Below are 19,318 nucleotides of genomic sequence, written 5' to 3'. Positions count from 1 at the left end.
TTTTTTTTTTTATCTAGTTTAAGGAGCACTGGTGACTCAGTAGTTAAGAGCTACAGTGAGCTACAGCTGCTAACTAAAAGGTTGGCAGTTTGAATCTATCAGCTGCTTGTTGGAAACCCTATTGGGGCAGATCTGCTCTGTTTTTTGGGTCCTTATGAGTCGGAATTGATGGCAGTGGGTTTGGTTATCTAGTTTAAGTACAGCCCAAGTCTTAACCTCCATTATGTAAATGAGAAAAAAATTCCTTACTATTGCAGCTGGCCTCAAGGGAAATTTCTAAAGATGTTACACTGAGTAAAAATTGGCAGATAATCAGCTTATATATTTGAGATAGGAATGGACATAGTTTCTGCACATTGCTATTCCAAATTATCCAATTGTGTTAGTATTTTGATTTATAAAACTCTCTTTAATCTGTCAATTGTTAACATTAGAGCGTGTTCATTTTTGTACATTAATTTGTAAAAGCATTTTAAATTAAAAAACGAGTCTTGCAAAAACACTTGATCCGTATAAAAAGTATTTAATATAGAGAGCACCAAAGTACCTTCTATCAGATAAAAATTCCCATGATATGTATCAGATTATATTAATCAAATTTCCCTTTCTCTGAAAAGTTGTTTGAATGCAAAATAATAAACTTCATGTCCTCATCTTTTTCAGACAGGTCTTCAGGATGGCCCAATATAGGAATTACAATGAATTCAGCAAAATAATGACAGTGTTTTTAAAAAGAAATTGTCAATACAAAGTTTTCTACTTTAAAAATAGCACCGTTGGGGGAGGGGATATGTCCTTTAAGTACAAAGCCTCTAAACAAGTGATTTACTAAAATTCATTGCAACCCCAGCTTTCAGTGGTTGGTTTTTATAACTTTCCTGTGATGTGGGGTGGAAAATGAAAAGAAAGTAGAAAAACAAAGCAAAGTAGTAACTTTGAAGAATCAGAGGATCCACTCCCACACCTGCCAGGCCACAGCTGTGTCACCAGTCATTGACTTCAACCACAAAGGGTGTTTTCACGTCTATCTTGCCACTGTTGACGATCCAGCAGTCAGTGAGTGGACGGTCGTGCCCATCAGTTGCTTGAAGTTCTATGGAGTGTACCACTGTCTGGTGAGAAAAGAGAAGACATATGGTTCAACTCTGACCAGCAGCTACGGCAATTGAAAGGTAAAATCAATGTCAAGTCAGAAAGCCCAGGTGTGAAATAAGTTTTCTTATGACTACAAAAACCATGCAAGCTAACTGTGAGAAACTTAGAACGTTCAGAAAATATATGTATAGTAGAATAAAATCCCCATTACCTTGCTATTCAGAGAACATACAGGTATATTTCCTTACTCCTTTTTTTTATAAGCAGTTTATATTCCCAAAAGGAAAACCTGATGGCATAGTGCTTAAGAGCTATGCCTGCTAACCAAAAGGTCAGCAGTTCAAATCCACCAGGCACTCCTTGGAAACTCTATGGGGCAGTTCTACTCTGTCCTATAGGATCACTATGAGTCGGAATTGACTCAATGGCAATGTTTTTTTTTTTAACATTCTAAAAAAAATTTAAATTTTTGTATACAGACCTAGTTGTAATACAAGGTATTTCTGCTCAACTGTTACAACTCAGTGTAAGGGTTAATAATGGAATCTGAGTCCATTTCAGCTCCAGCCTATAACAAGTTGAGCCCAATACTAATGTAACCCCAAACCCACAGCATAGTAAAGGCCCCTTTCTGTACTCTGGAGGATTTTAGAAGCCCATATACTGCTTTGTATTTCACACAGAGTGAGGGAGAATTGATCAGTCTAAAAAAGTAGGCTTTTGATGGTTTTCCCAAACAGGGCTGAGGCAAACATAGCAACACAGCATCTGAGTGCCTTGGGCATACCAAAAAAGAAAAACCAAACCCAGTGCCCTCGAGTCGATTCCGACTCATAGCGACCCTATAGGACAGAGTAGAATTGCCCCATAGAGTTTCCAAGGAGCGCCTGGCGGATTTGAACTGTTGACCCTTTGGTTAGCAGCCGTAGCACTTAACCACTACGCCACCAGGGTTTCCTTGGGCATACCCACTAATTCAGTCTCTGGCTGGACTCAGGTTAATTTAGGACAAAGGACAAGGTTCTTCTAATAATGATGTATATTTCTACATAGGTTGTGTGTGTGTGTGTGCACCTAAAGTAGTGGCTACACATTTGAATTAGCTGTGGTGCTTTTTAAAAAATGCCTATCTGTGGGCCCACGTCTAGAGGTTCTAATTTGGTATGTCTGAGGGGAGGCCCAGACAACTGTAGTGTTAGAAAGCAACCCTGATCATCTGTGGAAGATCAAGGGGAAGAATTCAGAAGATTCTTTAAACTCCTTGTAACTATGAAACATACACACATACACGCACACACTTTTTTTTTCTTAAGACAAAGTCTATAGTTTTCATTAATTTCTTAAAAGAGCCTTTGACCCATTAAAGGGTAAGAACTGTTCCTCTTCAACCAGGCAGTAGTTCTCCTTGGATGCATATCCATTGGTGGAAGGAAGTTCACACAGGAAGGACAATAAAACATGTAAGATTTAGAGGATTAGAAGACGTAAAACCATAACCAGAAGAGGAAAATAAAAAACTTGTACTCTTGATTCTTCTTAGAGCATAGCACAGTGCTGTAAAATGAATGAATTAATTCATTTACATTCAAACTATTTAAAACCTGGTTATGCCCAATGGTCCAGAACCCAGAATGATTTAATACATGCATGCCCACCTTTAACTCATTTCAAAAGCAAAGTTCAGTAAGAGACTTGAGGATGCTGGCATTTGTTTTTATTTAAGAATAGATTCTTCTGAGGACAGTTATGGCTCATAGAGTATGGGTATGTCTGTTTTGTGATGGGATATAAAGAGATATTAAGTGATAGGTGGTAGCTCCATTTCTCTCATTCCACTTGCTAAAGAGAATTCAATTTTTGATGGCTCAGTCTGAATCCTACCTTGCCTTGTAAAGGAGGTTCTGAATCTGCCACCTCAGTTCCTGGCTTTTTGTTGGGTAGAATCAGAACAGCAAGTAGAAGTTGTTGAAGAATTATAAGGAGAAAAATTAGTTTATTTATGTTTGGATGAGGGAGGCAAAATAAATCACATAAAAATAAAACAAAATGAAATTTGACAGGGCAAGGTAGTCAAGGACAGTCCAGGCTTGGGTTGGGTAGACTTTACAGTTGTCAGTTTAGAGGCTCAGAGAGCTACTTTGGGCAGTTACTAAGGAGGAAAAATGTTGAGAGTGAAAAGGAATGAGAATTTTAAGGAATATTCCTTTGGGTTATGAATTGGGCTCCTTTAATATTCTTAGAGATATGCCAACATAGATATGAATTATCTTCAATAGTTTCTGGTTGCTAGATTACATGTCTTTGAATGTGACTTGAGTTTGGACTGAACCACATGAGGCTCTGGCTTTATCTGGTTACATCTGAAAGGGCTTTTCACTTAAATCAAGTAGTGAGATAACTTACGTACTCAACTTCTCCATGCTGAGTCCCTAACTCCTGCTCCAGCAATCCTAACAATTAAACACACACACACACACACACATAAAAATGCCATATATAATTTACCATACCATATACAATTTATTCACCTTTGAAGAGGCCAGTTAGGTATAATAATGGATTTCTAGCAAGTACATTTTAAGGTTAAGATACATATAATGCTTAGAAAGAGAGGGAAAAAAAAATCAAGTTACCATCCCATCAATGACTTTTCCAAATACCACATGTTTTCCATCCAACCAGGAGGTCTTGGTCAAGGTGATAAAGAACTGAGAGCCATTGGTGTCAGGCCCAGCATTTGCCATGCTGACCCACCCAATGCCATAATGTTTCAGCTTGAAGTTCTCATCTGGAAACGTCTCACCATAAATGCTAACACCTGGGTAAAACCAAAGAAGAAGGAAGAGAGTCAAGAGATGTCAAATGAACATAGACTTTTCAAAGGCAAACATAGGCTTTAGTGGAATCTGTTAAAAGAACCCTGTAGGAGGTGGGGATGGGGAAAAATAGGAAAAAATGAGGCGGTATGAAGGAGGGGATAAATTAACTCCTTAATGAAGCAGGGCACCAGGATCTGAAACAAATAAAAGGCCTTACATATGGCACATGGTAGCAGGATACCCTCTGCCCTCAAAACAAGGGCCAAGCCTTGACCATGTGGGTCAATGATTTTACTCTGAAATGAGAAGGAACTGAAGTCCAAGATGACATCCTAAAGCCAGATGGAAAGGTGGGTGAGCCATCCTGGTGGCTCAGTCTCCGTCCTGGGGTGTAGGTCACTTATCCTGGAGGTGTGCTGAGTTCAGGTGTGATGGGCCAGTCCTACCTCCACACCCAGCAGGGTACACCAAGCACTTAATATACACCTTTAGCTAATTTGCACGACAACCCTATAGAATGGGCACTGTCAACCCCATTTTGCAATGAGAACACAGGATACAATACTTAAAAATACCAGAGCAGAATGTGAACATCTGATTTCCTGACTCTGAAGCTGGTGCTCTTTCCTGCCTCAGCACTAAAAGCAACAGCGGCTAGTCTGAAAGTTACTAGGAATAATGACTTCACACAGAAGGTGATGACAATTGGGAACCCTGAGTGATCCAACCTTGAACAGAAGAACCAAGGGAGGTATTTGTCTGCAGATCTAGCAAAGCAGCAGGTAAAGGGGAATACATTTTCCCATAAAACAACAGTAGAGAGCATGAGAGGTATCTGCCCCCCTTTCAAGCACCTCAGATAGCCCATCATACCGGTCCCCTTCTGTGGGGCTCCTTACCCATTAGTTGCTAACCGCAAAAACCTGACTCAGCTGGAGGGACCAGAAGTGGATACTAAAGGCAGGCAATTTATATCAGGTTGGTCAGTGACACAGGAGGTAGACTGGCAGATGCGCTGTGCTCCACAGTGTGGCTAGGCTACATGCAAATAACCCAAAAAGGTCCTCTCTCCAAAACTCAGACAATTTTAACTCAAGATACACAGGGCAGGAAAGGGAGAGAAAGAGAGAATAGCAGAAAAGAGGACAGAGAAAGCTCAGACACCATTTCTGCTAAGCACCAGGTTACGAAGGTGGGATGCTGGTACCAAGGGGACAGGTAGTAGAGCTGCAGGGTTTTCCTGTGAGACCTGGCTGTGCAGCTGGGGCTGCTTCCCTGAGCATCCTCAGTAAACCCCATTAGCTGGAATAACCTGAATACATTTCTCTGCTCTATTCCACACCCCTCTATATTTTTGTATGAACTAAAAGTAATCTCACAAAGTGCCTGGCAAATTGAAGCATTTAATGATAGCTATTTTTGTTATAAGGCATGTGGTTAAAGCACTCGGCTGCTAACTGAAAGGTGGGAGGTTCAAATCCACCAGCCACTGCTTGGGATAAAGACATGGGAGTCTGTTTCCATAAAGATATCAACCTCGGGAACCCTATGGGGCAGTTCTACTCTGTCCTATAGGGTCGCTGTAAGTTGGATTTGACTCCCCAGCACACAACAACAATATTTTTATTACAGGAGTCCCTGCAGAGGGCAACGGTTAACAGCTGGACTGCTAACTGCAAGGTTGGCATTGGAACCCATCTAGACGTACCTCAGAAGCCAGCTTTCTGTTTCCGAAAGGTCACAGCCTTGAAAATCCTATGGAGCAGTTCTGCTCTGCACACATGGGGTCATCATGAGTTAGAACTGACTCAACGGCAACTAACAATTTTTCTTGTAAATTAAATCATTACAATAAACATAAAATGTAAAAAGTGCTTAAAAATGGCCTAGGTGTGTCTTTAATAAGTTAGCAATCTAATATCCTCCAAAACCAGTACTTGCTGAATTAGAAATCTTAAACCTGAAGTAAATGTAAAGTCTGGGTAGTTACATATGCAGTGTGTGCTCAGGGAAAGAGCTTACCGCATTTCTGAGGGAAAAGAGTCCAAGGAACTCAGTACAGTTACAATCCTCAGTGAGGGGATTAACTGTTTATACTTTATGGAACTCTAACTTTGTATGTAAGAAGCCATTCAATCAACTGGAATTGTATGTTTATATTAGAATTTTGACAATGCAACTATTACTTTTCAGTTTTTTTTTTTTTTTTTAATTGAAAAGGCTGACAACAAAATGAAAGACACTTTGACATTGGGGGAGTTCACCTGTAATCCTGTCACTTAAACACTAGTCTTGCCATTCCGCATGAGACCCACCCCCCGTCCTTCTCCTCTAACATCCACATTTTAGCTGCCTTCCCAGTGTACAAATCTTCTGTATTGCTATAAACTAGTAGTCTAGCATTTTAATGACTACAAAATATTCTACCAAATTAAAGTATCTCCACTATGAAAAGGCAATGAACACCAAAACAACACCATTTAAAATTAAGAAGCCTCACTTATTGGTACCTACCAAGATTCTGGTAGATAAGAACCCCAAAACTCTATCCCTCTTAAATAATTAGTTGTCTTTATGACTTTGTTCCTTAAATCTGGGAACTCAATCTGGGTTAACATACGGCTTAATCTTAGGTTCAATCTGGTAAGAGGGAAAAGGAGAAATGCAAGAGGTGATATTACCGCCAGTGCCATCTCCAGCGGTGAAGTCTCCTCCTTGAATCATGAAATCTTTGATGACACGATGAAATTTGCTTCCTTTATATCCATATCCTTTCTAAAGAGATTATTTCAATTGAATATATAAGTAGATATAACCCACACTGAAAGATAAACCCCAGTGTTTATCTGGAAATGACAAAATGAGAAAATTTAAACAAAATATCTACAGAATTCGATTAGGTCCCAGCAGTGATTTACCAATAAAAATTTATCATTAGCTGATCAATAATAATCATCATCTATGGCAGTAAGGAACTATGTAGGAAGCAAGAAACCATGGAATAAGGTATTAAAGTGAATAAGTAAAAAAAAAAAAAAAGAGGGCAATCTGCATTTTCACTTAATAATTGTTTCCCTCAATTTCTCGAAGCCTAATATTTTATAAATACAGATTTTATAGGAAAATAAATAAAATATCATGTCACAGGTTCACCTCAACTATTAATTCTTATTTTCCCAGCAGATATCTTTATACTTGGATTAAAAGAAGGAAGATCCAAGTTGGTGAACAGTTAAAGGAAATAAACTGAGACACACCTCTCCTGTTGCCAGAGTGACAAAATTTTCCACGGTCTTGGGCACAACTTTTCCAAACAGGCCAATCACAATTCGGCCAACATCTTGGTCTCCAATCCTCACATCAAAGAAGACCTGCACGTGGTTGAAAGAGGGAAAGGTTATATCCTGAAGAGCCACATATACAAGATATGTCAAAAATTAAAATCTGAGAATTGAAACATACATAAAAGCCTTGCCCACCAGTATTTTATAATGAAGTTATGAAAGAACACGGTATAAATTAAAGGAGCTCAAAAAAAATTCTGTGAGTTCATTTCACTCACAAATATTCACTCAACAAATATTTATTGGCCACCACCTACGGGGCTGGCACTGTATGAGGTACTGGGTTTCATGTTTGACTTAATACTGCCAGAGTCAGCCAATAAAATCTTCAAGAATTCTACTCCCCCTCAACACAACCACCCCAGACAAACACTGCAGCACATTCCAGTTTCTCGGCTTTGTGGATGAAGCTGGAAAATGTGGAAATGGTTGCTCTTTTAAAAGCCAATGCTCTCTAATCTCGTCTGGAGTAAAAAATGGTAAGGAGAAAAGTAGACTACCCATACAGATTTATTTATATTTTTGTAACTCTGAACAGTGCCAAATTTCCAGTGAGTTCTCAATAGGTGTCTGCTGTCAAAGGGACCACAGAAGATGATGAAAACACAACAGTCCTTCAAAAGGCCTGCCACTCACTCCCAAACCCAGTAAGGCACCACGTCCCCATCCTCATCCAACAGACAACAAACATTACACTCAGGGCCTGACAAAACCATTTACCCTGTAAGACTAGACACTGAGTTTAGTTGTCATGTTCCCACCAGTTACAGAAGTAGAATTTGTTCTTTCTCCATCATAACATTTTAGAACAGAAAAAGAGAACATGTATCTAAGAAGTGAGTCTGACTCACTTAAAAGCTCTCTTTGGACTTTTTTTTGGTATGGTTTCATCTAAAAAGGAAATTATGCACATTTTGCTTCACAAATCACTGTGTTAAGATGATTCTGAGACGGAACGCTTAAAAAGGCCATGGAGTCAAAGGGCATTCTATTAGCAAGTTTAGATTATATGAGCCAACATACTGTTTGAATGGGTTAAAAAAAAAAAAAGACATTCAAGAGATGACTTTAAAAATATAAAAAGGGTTGTCAAAGAAAAAAGATGTCTTGCAGTTTAGAAAAATCGCTAAGTAAAGACTGTCAAGCTTTAGCTCAAGACAAGAGCGTCTGCCAATACATCAGTACGTCTGTCATGGGGTGATGTGATATTTAGTGTTCCATGTGCATTTTACAATTTTTACATGGTCAACGCCGCACAAATTTTACCAGTATTTATTTGGTAGAGCTTTCCAGAATGCATAAAGGACCTTGCCCTTGAGGTAAGGCAAGCCAGCAGAGGAGAATAGCTCAGGAGTGGCCTGGGGACAGGAAGTGCCTCAACACAAGCCTGGTCAGTGCAGAGCTGGTGCCAAAGAGATGCAGGCTCTCCAAAGAGATTTCCAAGCCAAGGTGTAAATTCAGTAACAGACAGTAATGGAGCAGCATGAAGAGAATCAGGGACGTATCACAGACACATTGTATAAGAAACTAGGAAAGACTTCCAGATGTTTAAAATAAAAGAAAATGAAACCTATGAGTTTTTAGAAGGTGAAGAGAATAAAATCTGGGAGAACAGCTGAGAACATGAAGAAAAAGTGCCTCTCATTCGGCATGACTCTTCAACAAGTCTTATTTTACACATACCTAGCTATTCTATCTCGACTGCCAAGAGAACGAACAAGTCTGTCTTGGAAGAGGTAGAGCCAGAGTGCTCCTTGGAAGTAAGTATGGTAAGACTTCATCTTACGTACTTTGGACATGTTATCAGGAGGGACCAGTCCCTGGAGAAGGACATCATCCTTGGTAGTGGGTCAGTGAAAAAGAGGAAGACCCTCAATGAGATGGACTGACACAGTGGCTGCAATGATGGACTTAAGCACAACAACACTTCAGAGGATGGCGCAGGACTGGGCAGTGTTTCGACATAGAGTCACTATGAGTCGGAACCAACTCAAAGGCACCTAACAACAAGCTACTCTGTCACATGGGATGGCTATGAGTCAGAGTCAACTTGACAGCACTTAACAACAACAAGCTTATGTCACATGGGATTGCTATGAGTTGGAATTGACTCGACAGCACCTAACAGCACATATTTTTTTTTCCAAAGTGCAAGTGCCCTCATATGTGAATCTTCAACTTCATGTTTGTGTATAAGAAAATACAACAGCCCTTCAGTGTTCCCAACTCTCATGGGAATGATAAAATCAAAAGTGTATTTATTCAACAAGTATTCATCAAAAACTTATTAAACCTATGGATCGTGAGGGGCATTAGCTGGGCAAGTGGGTCCCTGTCCTCAAAAAACAAAAGAAAAAAAAGTTTGCCGTGGAATCAGTTCTGACTCATAGCGACCCTCTAGGACAGACAGAACTGCCCTACAGGGTTTCCAAGAAGCAGCTGGTGATCTTTTGGTTGGCAGCCGAGCTCTTAACCACTGTGCCACCACTGCTCCCCTTGTCCTCAAGTAGTTTCGAATATAGGACAATAAACAAGCACAGTAAAGGCAGCATGTGACAGACACCCCAAGAACCTTGTATACAGATCTGGAGGAATGTTAAGGGTTGAGGGAAGGCATCATGGAGGTGTGAGCTGAGGCAGGCCTGGAAGGGTGGGGCACACCTGGCAGAGCTCCTTCTGGAACCAAAGCACCAAGACAGGTAGCATGATCTGTGTGCAAAGCAATGCAGCCCCTGTGACCCCAGGCCAAAGGGGGTGGAGGGAGATGAGGCTAGAAGGGAGAACTCCATCAGTTTCAGAAGGTGGTGCCTGCCTAAGATGTCCAAAGAGAGGGCAAAAGCAGGACCTAAACAAGTCTTTGGGAATATTACTCAAATGGAGAAGAAAGAGAATCTTGAGGCTCTTAAATTAGTTTAAGAAAGAGGTCATAATGATCTGCCAAGGGGTGGTGGCTGAGGGAATAAAAGGTAGAGGCAGAGGGGAGAGGCTTTTAAAGAAAGGGGGAGAAACTGGAGGAGGGGAAAGAGGGAAAGAAATCAGTTACCTAGTAGACTCTCAATGTGCTTTAATCACATTATCTATACAATGAATCATCACTACATCCTGTGTTGTTGTTAGGTGCCATCGAGTCATAGCGACCCTATGTACTAAAGAACCAAACACTGCCTGGTCCTTCGCCATGCTCACAATTGTTGTTATGCTTAAGCCCACTGTTGCAGCCACTATGTCCATCCATCTTGTTGAGGGTCTTCCTCTTTTTCCCTGACCCTGTACTCTACCAAGCATGATGTCCTTCTCCAGGGGCTGATCCCTCCTGATAACATGTCCAAAGTATGTAAGACACAGTCTCACCATCCTTGCTTCTAAGGAGCATTCTGGTTGTACTTCTTGCAAGACAGATTTGTTCTGTCTTTTGGCAGCCCATGATATATTTAATATTCTTTGCCGACACCACAATTAAAAGGTGTCAGTTCTTCTTCGGTCTTCCTTATTCATTGTCCAGCTTTTGCATGCATAAGATGCGATTGAAAATACCATGGCTTGGGTCAGACGCACCTTAGTCTTCAAGGTGACATCTTTGCTTTTCAACACTTTAAAGAAGTCTTTCCCAAGAGACTTGCCCAACGCAATGTGTCTCTTGATTTCTTGAGTGTTTTTCCATGAGTGTTGATTGTGGATCCAAGTAAAATGAAATCCTTGCCAACTTCAATCTTTTCTCCGTTTATCATGATGTTGCTTATTGGTCCAGTTGCAAGGATTTTTGTTTTCTTTATGTTGAGGTGTAATCCATACTGAAGGCTGTGGTCTTTGATCTTCATCAGTAAGTGCTTCAAGTCCTCTTCACTTTCAGCAAGCAAGGCTGTGTCATCTGCATAAAGCATGATGTTAATGAGTCTTCCTCCAATCCTGATGCCCCGTTCTTCTTCATACAGTCCAGCGTCTCAAATTATCTGCTCAGCATACAGATTGAACAGGCATGGCGAAAGGATACAACCCTAATGTGCACCTTTCCTGACTTTAAACCATGCAGTATCCCCTTGTTCTGTCTGAACAGCTGCCTCTTGATCTACGTACAGGCTCCTCATGAGCACAATTAAGTGTTCTGGAATTCCCATTCTTTGCAATGTTATCCATAATTTGTTATGATCCACACAGTCGAATGCCTTTGCATAGTCAATAAAACACAGGTAAACACCCTTGTGGTATTCTCTGCTTTCAGCTAGGATCCATCTGACATCAGCAATGATATCCCTTGTTCCACATCCTCTTCTGAATCTGGCCTGAATTTCTGGCAGTTCCCTGTCGATATACTGCTGCAGTCGTTTTTGAATGATCTTCAGCAAAATTTTGCTTGCGTGTGATATTAATGATATTGTTGTATAATTTCTGCATTCGGTTGGATCACCTTTCTTGTTAATAGGCATAAATGTGTATCTCTCCCAGTCGGTTGGCCAGGTAGCTGTCTCCCAAATCTCCTGGCATAGAGGAGTGAGTGCTTCCAATGCTGCATCTTTTTTCTGAAACATCTCAATTGATACTCTGTCAATTCCTGGAGCATTGTTTTTCACCAATGCCTTCAGTGCAGCTTGGACTTCTTCCTTCAGTACCATCTGTTCCTGATCATATGCTACCTCTTGAAATGGCTGAATGTCAACCAATTCTTTTTGGAATAAGGACTCTGTGTATTTTTTCCATCTTCTTTTGATGCTTCCCGGATCATTTAATATTTTCCCCATGGAATCCTTCATTATTGCAACTCGAGGCTTGAATTTTTTTCAGTTCTTTCAGCTTGAGAAATGCCGAGCGTGTTCTTCCATTTTGGTTTTCTATTTCCAGCTCTTTCCACATGTTATTATAATACTTTGTCTTCTAAAGCCTCACTTTTGAAATTTCCTGTTCAGTTCTTTTAATTCATCATTTCTTCCTTTTGCTTTAGCTACTCGACATTCAAGAGCAGGTTTCAGAGTCACTTCTGACATTCATTTTGGTCTTTTCTTTCCTTCTTGTCTTTTTAATAACCTTTTGTTTTCTTCATGTATGATGTCCTTGATGTCATTCCACAACTCGTCTGGTCTTCAGTCATCAGTGTTCAATGCCTCAAATCTATTCTTGAGATGGTCTCTAAATTCAGGTGGGATATACTCAAGGTCATACTTTGGCTCTCATCAACTTGATCCAGTTTTCTTCAGTTTTAACTTGAACTTGCATATGAGCAAGTGATGGCTCCATAGTCAGCCTCTGGCCTTTTTCTGACTGATAATATCGAGCTTTTCCATTGTCTCTTTGCACAGATATAGTCGGTTTGATTCCTGCTTATTCTATCTGGCAAGGTCCACGTGAATAGTCGCTGTTTATGTTGGTGAAAAGATACTTGCAATGATGAAGTCGTTGGTCTTGCAAAATTCTCTCATGCGATCCCTATTGTCATCTTTGTCACCAAGGCTGCATTTCCCAACTACTGATCCTTCTTTGTTTTTAGCTTTTGCATTCCAATCACCAGTATTTATCAATGGATCCTGACTGCATGTTCAAGCAATTTCAGACTATTTCAGAAGCTAGTAAAAGTCTTCAAGTTCTTCATCTGTGGCCTTAGCAGTTGGTGCATAAATTTGAATAGCAGTCGTATTAACTTGTCTTCCATGTAGGCGTATGGATATTATCCTATCACTGACAGCCTTGTACTTAGGATAGATCTTGAAATGTTCTTTTTGACGATGAATGCAATGCCATTCCTTGTCATTCGCAGCATAGTAGACCATATGATTATCTGATTTGAAATAACCAATGCCAGTCCATTTCAGCTCACTAATGCCTAGGAAATCGATGTTTATGTGTTCCATTTCATTTTTGCTGATTTCCAATTTTCCTGGGTTCATATTTTGTACATGGCACGTTCTGATTATTAATGGATGTTTGCAGCTGTTTCTTCTCATTTTGAGTCATGCCACATCAGCAAATGAAAGCTTGACCCCATCCATGTCATTAAGGTCGACTCTTCTTTGAGGAGGCAGCTCTTCCCCAGTCGTCCTTTGAGTGCCTTCCAACCTGGGAGGCTCATCTTCCAGCACTATATCAGACAATGTTCTGCTGCTATTCGCAAGGTTTTCACTGGCTAATTCTTTTCAGAAGTAGATTGCCGGGTCCTTCTTCCTAGTCTGTCTTAGTCTGGAAGCTCAGCTGAAACTTGTCCGCCATGCATGACCCTGTTTGGTATCTGAATACCAATACACCAGTATCACAGCAACATATACCAATACATATACCAATACCAATGTACCAACATATTCCAGTATACTGCTATAGTACCACAGCAACATGCAAGCACCCACAGTACAACAAAATGACAGACACGTGGGAGCCACATCCTTTATATATGAGTAAACAGCAACATATACCAATACATATACCAATACCAATATACCAACATATTCCAGTATACTAATACTAGTACCACAGCAACATGCAAGCACCCACAGTACAACAAAATGACAGACACGTGGGAGCCACATCTTTTACATATAAGTGAGGATTAGGAAAGTTAATCAGAAGCCTACGGAGGTCAAAGTTGACACCTCGGTTTTTTCTATGGCGGTTGCCCTTGAAAGTCATTTGAAAAGTATGGGGTCCTAAAGGTGAGGGAAGGGTTGGAGAAGAGAAGAGGCACTCACACAGCCTGATCCAAACCTTACAGGGTTAATCCTGCTTCCATTTCCAAACTTACTAGGAAGACACCAAGTACATGAGCTGTGGTATCAAGGAAGCTATTCTTATCCCTAGCTTCAATCTTACTGTCCATGGGACTTTGGGCAAGTTAACTAACTCTAAGCTCCAGTTCCTCATCTGTAAAATAAAGATGATGACTTCCTTGAGGGGTAGGCTATCGCAGTAGGAAAAATAAGAGCAACACAAACAACACTAAACAAATGACTTCTTAAAACAGGGACCCCGGGCTAAGCACCTTACCTGCTTTATGACATCTAATGTGTACAATCCTCCCAGACAGATGTTATTTCTATTTCCATTTACAAAAGACTGAGCCTCAGGTACTAGCTAATTTGCCTAAGGTCACCCAGCCATGGCCTCTTGGCCATTACATCCTATACAAAGTGTCTGCAAGCTGTGCTGTGTGAATCTAGCTGGAAAGATGGCAGTGCTATTTTGTTCAGTCTCAGTGCCTGACCCTGCATTTGGCATTTGCTGGGAAACACAGAGCTTCACACGCCAGTTCAGCAGATCTGAGTCTAACGAGCCAGAGCCCCCACCTGAGCCTCTACGGCTTGAGCAGGAGGCTGCCAGGTTGACCCTGCGGTGTGATGAGTGGTTGAGATTAGTGCCAGACAAGGGCCCTTCTGAGACCAGCACCTCATGTCTCTCTTATTTACAGATACTTATTTTTTAATAAAGTCGGAAGTAGAGGGAAGGGCTCTGCTGGGGCAAACAATACACTAGATCAGAGGCCAGTTAATCTGCTTTTCTGTTCTCAGAGAAATAATTTTTAATGTCTTCATTTTCCAAAGGATTTAGTTGTTTAAAAGAGTTCACTGAAAAGGTAATTCAACACAGTCAAATCTGTAGAAGGTTCGCATACACAATTAGCTTTTGCAAATTGATAAATTTTGTCTGGAAAAAAAGGAAACATGTCAACTGGCAATTCCAAGAGTAGACCACATGTAAACCCTGCTTCAGTCAGAGTGCCCCAGAGTTCACCTCAGATGCTCCAACTCTTCCTCTTTCCCAGCACTCACCCCAGCCCCCAGCCTCCTCCTCTCTTGGCCCCCTCTTCAAGTGGTTCCCAACCAGGCTACCCATTAGAATCACCAGGAAAGCTTTACAAAGATAAGATACTGGGCCTCGCGCACACAGATGGTGATTTAATTTCCCAGGGTGGGTTGCTGCATTAGTATTTCTAAAAAGCATTTCAGGTGAAGTTTGTCCCCAAATATTGCAAAGGAACATACTTATAATAAAAAAAATTATTCAGTTTATCTGAAATTCATATTTAACTGGGCATCCTCTATTTTATCTGGCAACCCTACTCTGTTTCCCTCACCTCCTATCTAAACCATCAAGTCCTGTCAGTTTTACCTCCAAAATATATTTCAAATCCATCTCCTGCTCCTATCTCCACAATTACCACCTTAATCCAAGCCACTATCATCTGGACTGTTACGTAGCCCTGAATGGCCTCCACTGGGCGACCACAGTAATTTTGTAAAAGTACATACACACGTAAGAGATCATGTCATTTCCATGCTTAAAACCCTTCATCAGTTCCTACTGCACTTAGACAGAACACACACCTCTTACCATGGCCTCAGAACCCACACCCCTAGCTGTGGTCTCCAAGGACCTGCATGACCTAACTGCTGCTCACCCCTCCAAACTCATGTCAAGCCACCTTCCTTTCTCATCCCCATGCAGAAGCTACACGGATCTTCTCTCCATTCTCTGAATGCATTGGTTGCTTTGCTGTCTGTAGGCCTTTACACAGGCAGTTCCCCTTGCCTCCTAAGTCTTTGCCAGGCTGGCTTTCTCATCCTTCAGGTGTTTTTAAATGTCCATCTATATTAGTGTGCACTTCCTTCATCACAGTAAGACATGGTTTTGGTTAGCAGCTGAGCACTTTAACCACTGTGTGCCACTAGGGCTCCTCTAATCTCATGTCACCCACCCCCAAATGTCCTCCCCTTGATGGGGTCTGCGGCAGAGGATTTAGGCATTCTGCTGGTTCAACAGCACATTTTCCACTGGCAAACACAGCACTAATTGTTCAGACCACTCTCTGCTGCCCTCCCCTTCACTCCCTTGTATGACCGGATTCCAAGGCACTACAGCCAGTGGGGTTTCTAGACGTGGTGATCACGGACACCAAATCATTCTCTCTCACTCTCCTTGCCTCCTGCACTCTCCCGTTGTATTCTAATCTGGGGCAAATATGCTGAAAAAAGAACTGAAGCGGTTTAAGGACGAAGCTGTAAAGATGTGGTCCTGGGCAAAGACTAAAAGCTGGCCCATGACAGAGACAAAAAGGCTGGTTGGGGCATACAGATGAGGATTTTGCTAGGGCCGGCCTACCAGCACTTGAAATCTAAGAACACACCTCTCCCTCCCGGGGCAAAAAGACAGTTCCTAGGCAGAGAATGAGGAAGACAGCCACTCACTTGAGCGAGGCATTTAACACCTATACGGATACCCACCCTCCACCTCCCCACCCCTCGCGTTTGGGGCTGGACCAGGGCTCTTCCTGGACCTGTGACATTTGCGGCGGGTGGCCCGGCTGCAAACCCGCGGTTCAGACAAAGCGCATCTTGGCCGCCTGTCCCGGTCCCTTCTGCATTCTTCCTGCTTCTGCTTCCAAGTCCCGGCCATGCTGACTCCTTCCTGGAGAAAGGGCCCGTCGGTTCCGGAAGCACCAATTAGCCCCGGGGCTGGTCACGTCGAACAACAGACCCCAGCGGCTGAGTCCAGACAGCCGGCGGCGGGGCGGGCTGGAACTCAGCCTAGCACTCCCGAAGTCTCCCCAAAGAGCGCCGCCCCTCCACGCGCGGGCAGCCCCCTCCCACCTAATCACGCAGCCGCCTCCCGTCCCCTGCGCCAGGGGAAGCCCACTCCTCGCTGCCCCCGAGACACAGGTCCCAGGCCCCAAAGCACCTCCTACCCCGCCCAAGCCGGCACGAGGGGAAAGTTGCTGCCCGCGGCTCGGTCACCTTGGCAGTCACCGAGGGGCCTCGCTTGCGGGCGCCTGAGGCCCCCGAAGAGAGGACGAGCGCGCTGAACCCCACGCAAAGCACCAGAGGTAGCAGCAACCGGGGACCCAGGCCCATGGTGAGCGGTAGCGGTAACAGCTCGGGCGCGACCACAGGCTCCGGGACCGCTGGTGGGGCTCCTGGTCGCTGCGCCTGCGCGCTCCCGGTTCAGGGAGATGGGGATGGGTCGGCCCGGACAGGGCGGGGATCCGGGACACGCTCCTCCCAAATTTAGCCCTGTGGCACGAATTTGGGACGTGGAGAGGCGCGCGCAAAAGGCGCGGTCCCGGGCGGACCTTCGGGCCTGTGGCGGGTGCGCTGGGCGCCAGGGCCAAGAGGGAGCTCGCGCTGCTCGGTCGCGGCGCCCTAGAGAAGCGCGAACCCTCGGCGCTCAGCGCAGCAGGCTCAGGCCGGTAGCCTGGGAGCTGAGGGGGTACGCGCGGTGGGCTCTCCGGGAAATTGCTACATTGGCGCGTATCAAACCCAGACAGAAAGTGGTGGACTCTCGGGGCTCTGCGGACCGATCCCGGCTTATGACCGAAGCCTCTCACTGTGCTGGCTCCGCCGGTGCTGCCAGGTTCCAATGTTCCAACAGAACCTTAACTTTGGCCGCTTCTCAGAACTTCGGCGACACCCGAATGGGTTGCGCTAGATTGCGTAAAATTACCTCATCGAGATGATTCACGTTTGGGAAGAATTTCCCTTTGCGCTGGAAAAACCTTAACTTGGTTTTAAATACTTTAGTAAAGTCTTCTTCACTTAGGGGATGATTCTGTGATCTTTTCTGTGCTGTTTACTGATACAGGGTAGCACTTACCCACACAGGACCAGAATCAAATGCCCGTTATATTTTTTAAACGGAAAAAAAGGGCTGTAAAACTGAACAGAAATTCTCATCTTTACTGTGAAGTAATATGTGTAAGGGATTTTTTTAAGTTGCAAGAAATGCACCAAAATATTTGTGGCGCGGTGGTCAAGAGCTCGGCTGCCAACCAAAAGGTCAGCAGTGCAAGTCCACCAGCCGCTTCTTGGAAACCCTATGGGGCAGTTCTACTCCGTCCTATAGGGTCGCTGTGAGTCGGAATCGACTGGATGGCAAGGGATTTTTGTGTTTTTATGGTAATGGAATTATGGACTTTTCTTTTCCTGATTTCCCAGATGTTCTACCATGAACATGTATTTTCTAACTAGAAAAAAGTTATTTTAAAACTCACTGCTTTTTGAATTACAACTTCAAAAGCAGTTTTTGGTTTTAGAGTAATAGCCTTTAAATTAACTAAAAACTAATAATAGTGTCCTCGCGGTTTTGTCAGGGGCTGGCGCCCTGACTTTCAAGCCAAGAATTTCCCTGTATAAGCAGATGGTATTCCTAGCTAATTGTAGATGTAAAATTACATTGGAACCTTTTATTATAGATAAAAGGAGGAACCGCCATGTCTTAGGGGTGGGCAGAACATGTCTGAACTATTTTAGTCCAGTAGGCGATTTAATGGTTTTCCCTCTCACCCCCACTGCCAAAAAAGAAAGAATTCCCCTTTTGCAGCAAGTTAAGGTTATCTCTCACAGTACTTATCCCACTGGGTGATTGTGTACATGTATCTCCATTCATTACTGTAATTGCTTTCGTCTATCTCCACTAACAGTGTGAGTACCACCAGAGCAGGGCTCATGTATTTATTCCTCTGATGCTCCAGATCTAGTACAAGACCTGGTATATAGTGGTTTCTCAATAAATATTTGCTGAACGATGAACATGTCTTAACTGTCTAATGGCTTTAAAAACTATTTTCATTGGAAAGGTTAATACAAATAAAGAAAAATGCACAAAATATAAATGTACAGATCAATGAATTGTCACAAAGCAAATACGTATGTAACCACCTCCCTCCCCTGGTAGAGAAATGAATTATTTATCAGCTCTCTAAAAGTTTCTTTTATACCCCCTATAAATTACTAACACATTCCTCCCCCCAGGTTAACCACAATCCTGATTTCTTACATTATATTTTAGTTTTATATTTCTTACATTGTAGTTTAGTTTTATTTTAACTTTATATGAATGGACTCTATGGTATGTATTCTTTTGTCCAAATTTATGTTTGTGAGATTCATCCATGTTGTATGTATAGCTATTTTGGGTATAGTTTAAAGTAGGGGTCAGATTCAGTTTTTTTTTTTTTTCCTTTTAGATATCCATTTGTTGCAGCAGCATTTATTGAAAAGTCTCTCTATTACCCATGATTCTGTAGTGCTGTATCTGCCATGGATTAAGTATCCATGTATATGAGTCTGTTTATGGACTCTACTCTTTTCC

At 42.4% G+C, this 19,318-nt stretch overlaps 2 protein-coding genes across 2 annotated transcripts in view; one reads left to right on the top strand and one right to left on the bottom strand.

Moving 5' to 3' along the window:
• SNX24 (sorting nexin 24) overlaps nt 1-7,205 on the top strand; it is a 192,696-nt gene extending 185,491 nt beyond the window's left edge. Inside the window, exon 8 of the mRNA XM_064275901.1 lies at nt 7,098-7,205. Coding sequence (XP_064131971.1) covers nt 7,098-7,150 — 53 coding nt within the window. The 3' untranslated portion in view covers nt 7,151-7,205. The remainder of the gene's footprint in view (nt 1-7,097) is intronic.
• PPIC (peptidylprolyl isomerase C) lies at nt 508-17,142 on the bottom strand. Its single transcript, XM_003404474.4, has 5 exons — nt 16,966-17,142; nt 7,172-7,285; nt 6,596-6,689; nt 3,729-3,913; nt 508-1,112 (listed from the first exon to the last, which is right to left on the bottom strand). The coding sequence occupies exons 1-5, from the start codon at nt 17,080-17,082 to the stop codon at nt 984-986; spliced, it is 639 nt and encodes a 212-aa protein (XP_003404522.2). The 5' UTR covers nt 17,083-17,142; the 3' UTR covers nt 508-983.
• Between the last annotated feature and the right edge of the window lie 2,176 nt (nt 17,143-19,318).

Source organism: Loxodonta africana, chromosome 2, assembly GCF_030014295.1.
Source record: "Loxodonta africana isolate mLoxAfr1 chromosome 2, mLoxAfr1.hap2, whole genome shotgun sequence".
In the NCBI taxonomy this organism is placed as follows: Eukaryota; Metazoa; Chordata; class Mammalia; order Proboscidea; family Elephantidae; genus Loxodonta; species Loxodonta africana.
The sequence above is the reverse complement of the archived record's forward strand: the minus strand, read 5'-3'. Positions and strand labels throughout refer to the sequence as shown.

Excerpts from the sequence above, each read along its gene's own strand:
- PPIC (XM_003404474.4), bottom strand. The coding sequence starts at position 17,082 with ATGGGCCTGGGTCCCCGGTTGCTGCTACCTCTGGTGCTTTGCGTGGGG. Across the intron at positions 3,914-6,595 it reads CGCTGGAGATGGCACTGGCG|GTGTTAGCATTTATGGTGAG; the intron begins GTAATATCACCT and ends GGTTTTACCCAG. Across the intron at positions 1,113-3,728 it reads GAAAAGTCATTGATGGGATG|ACAGTGGTACACTCCATAGA; the intron begins GTAACTTGATTT and ends TTTTCTCACCAG.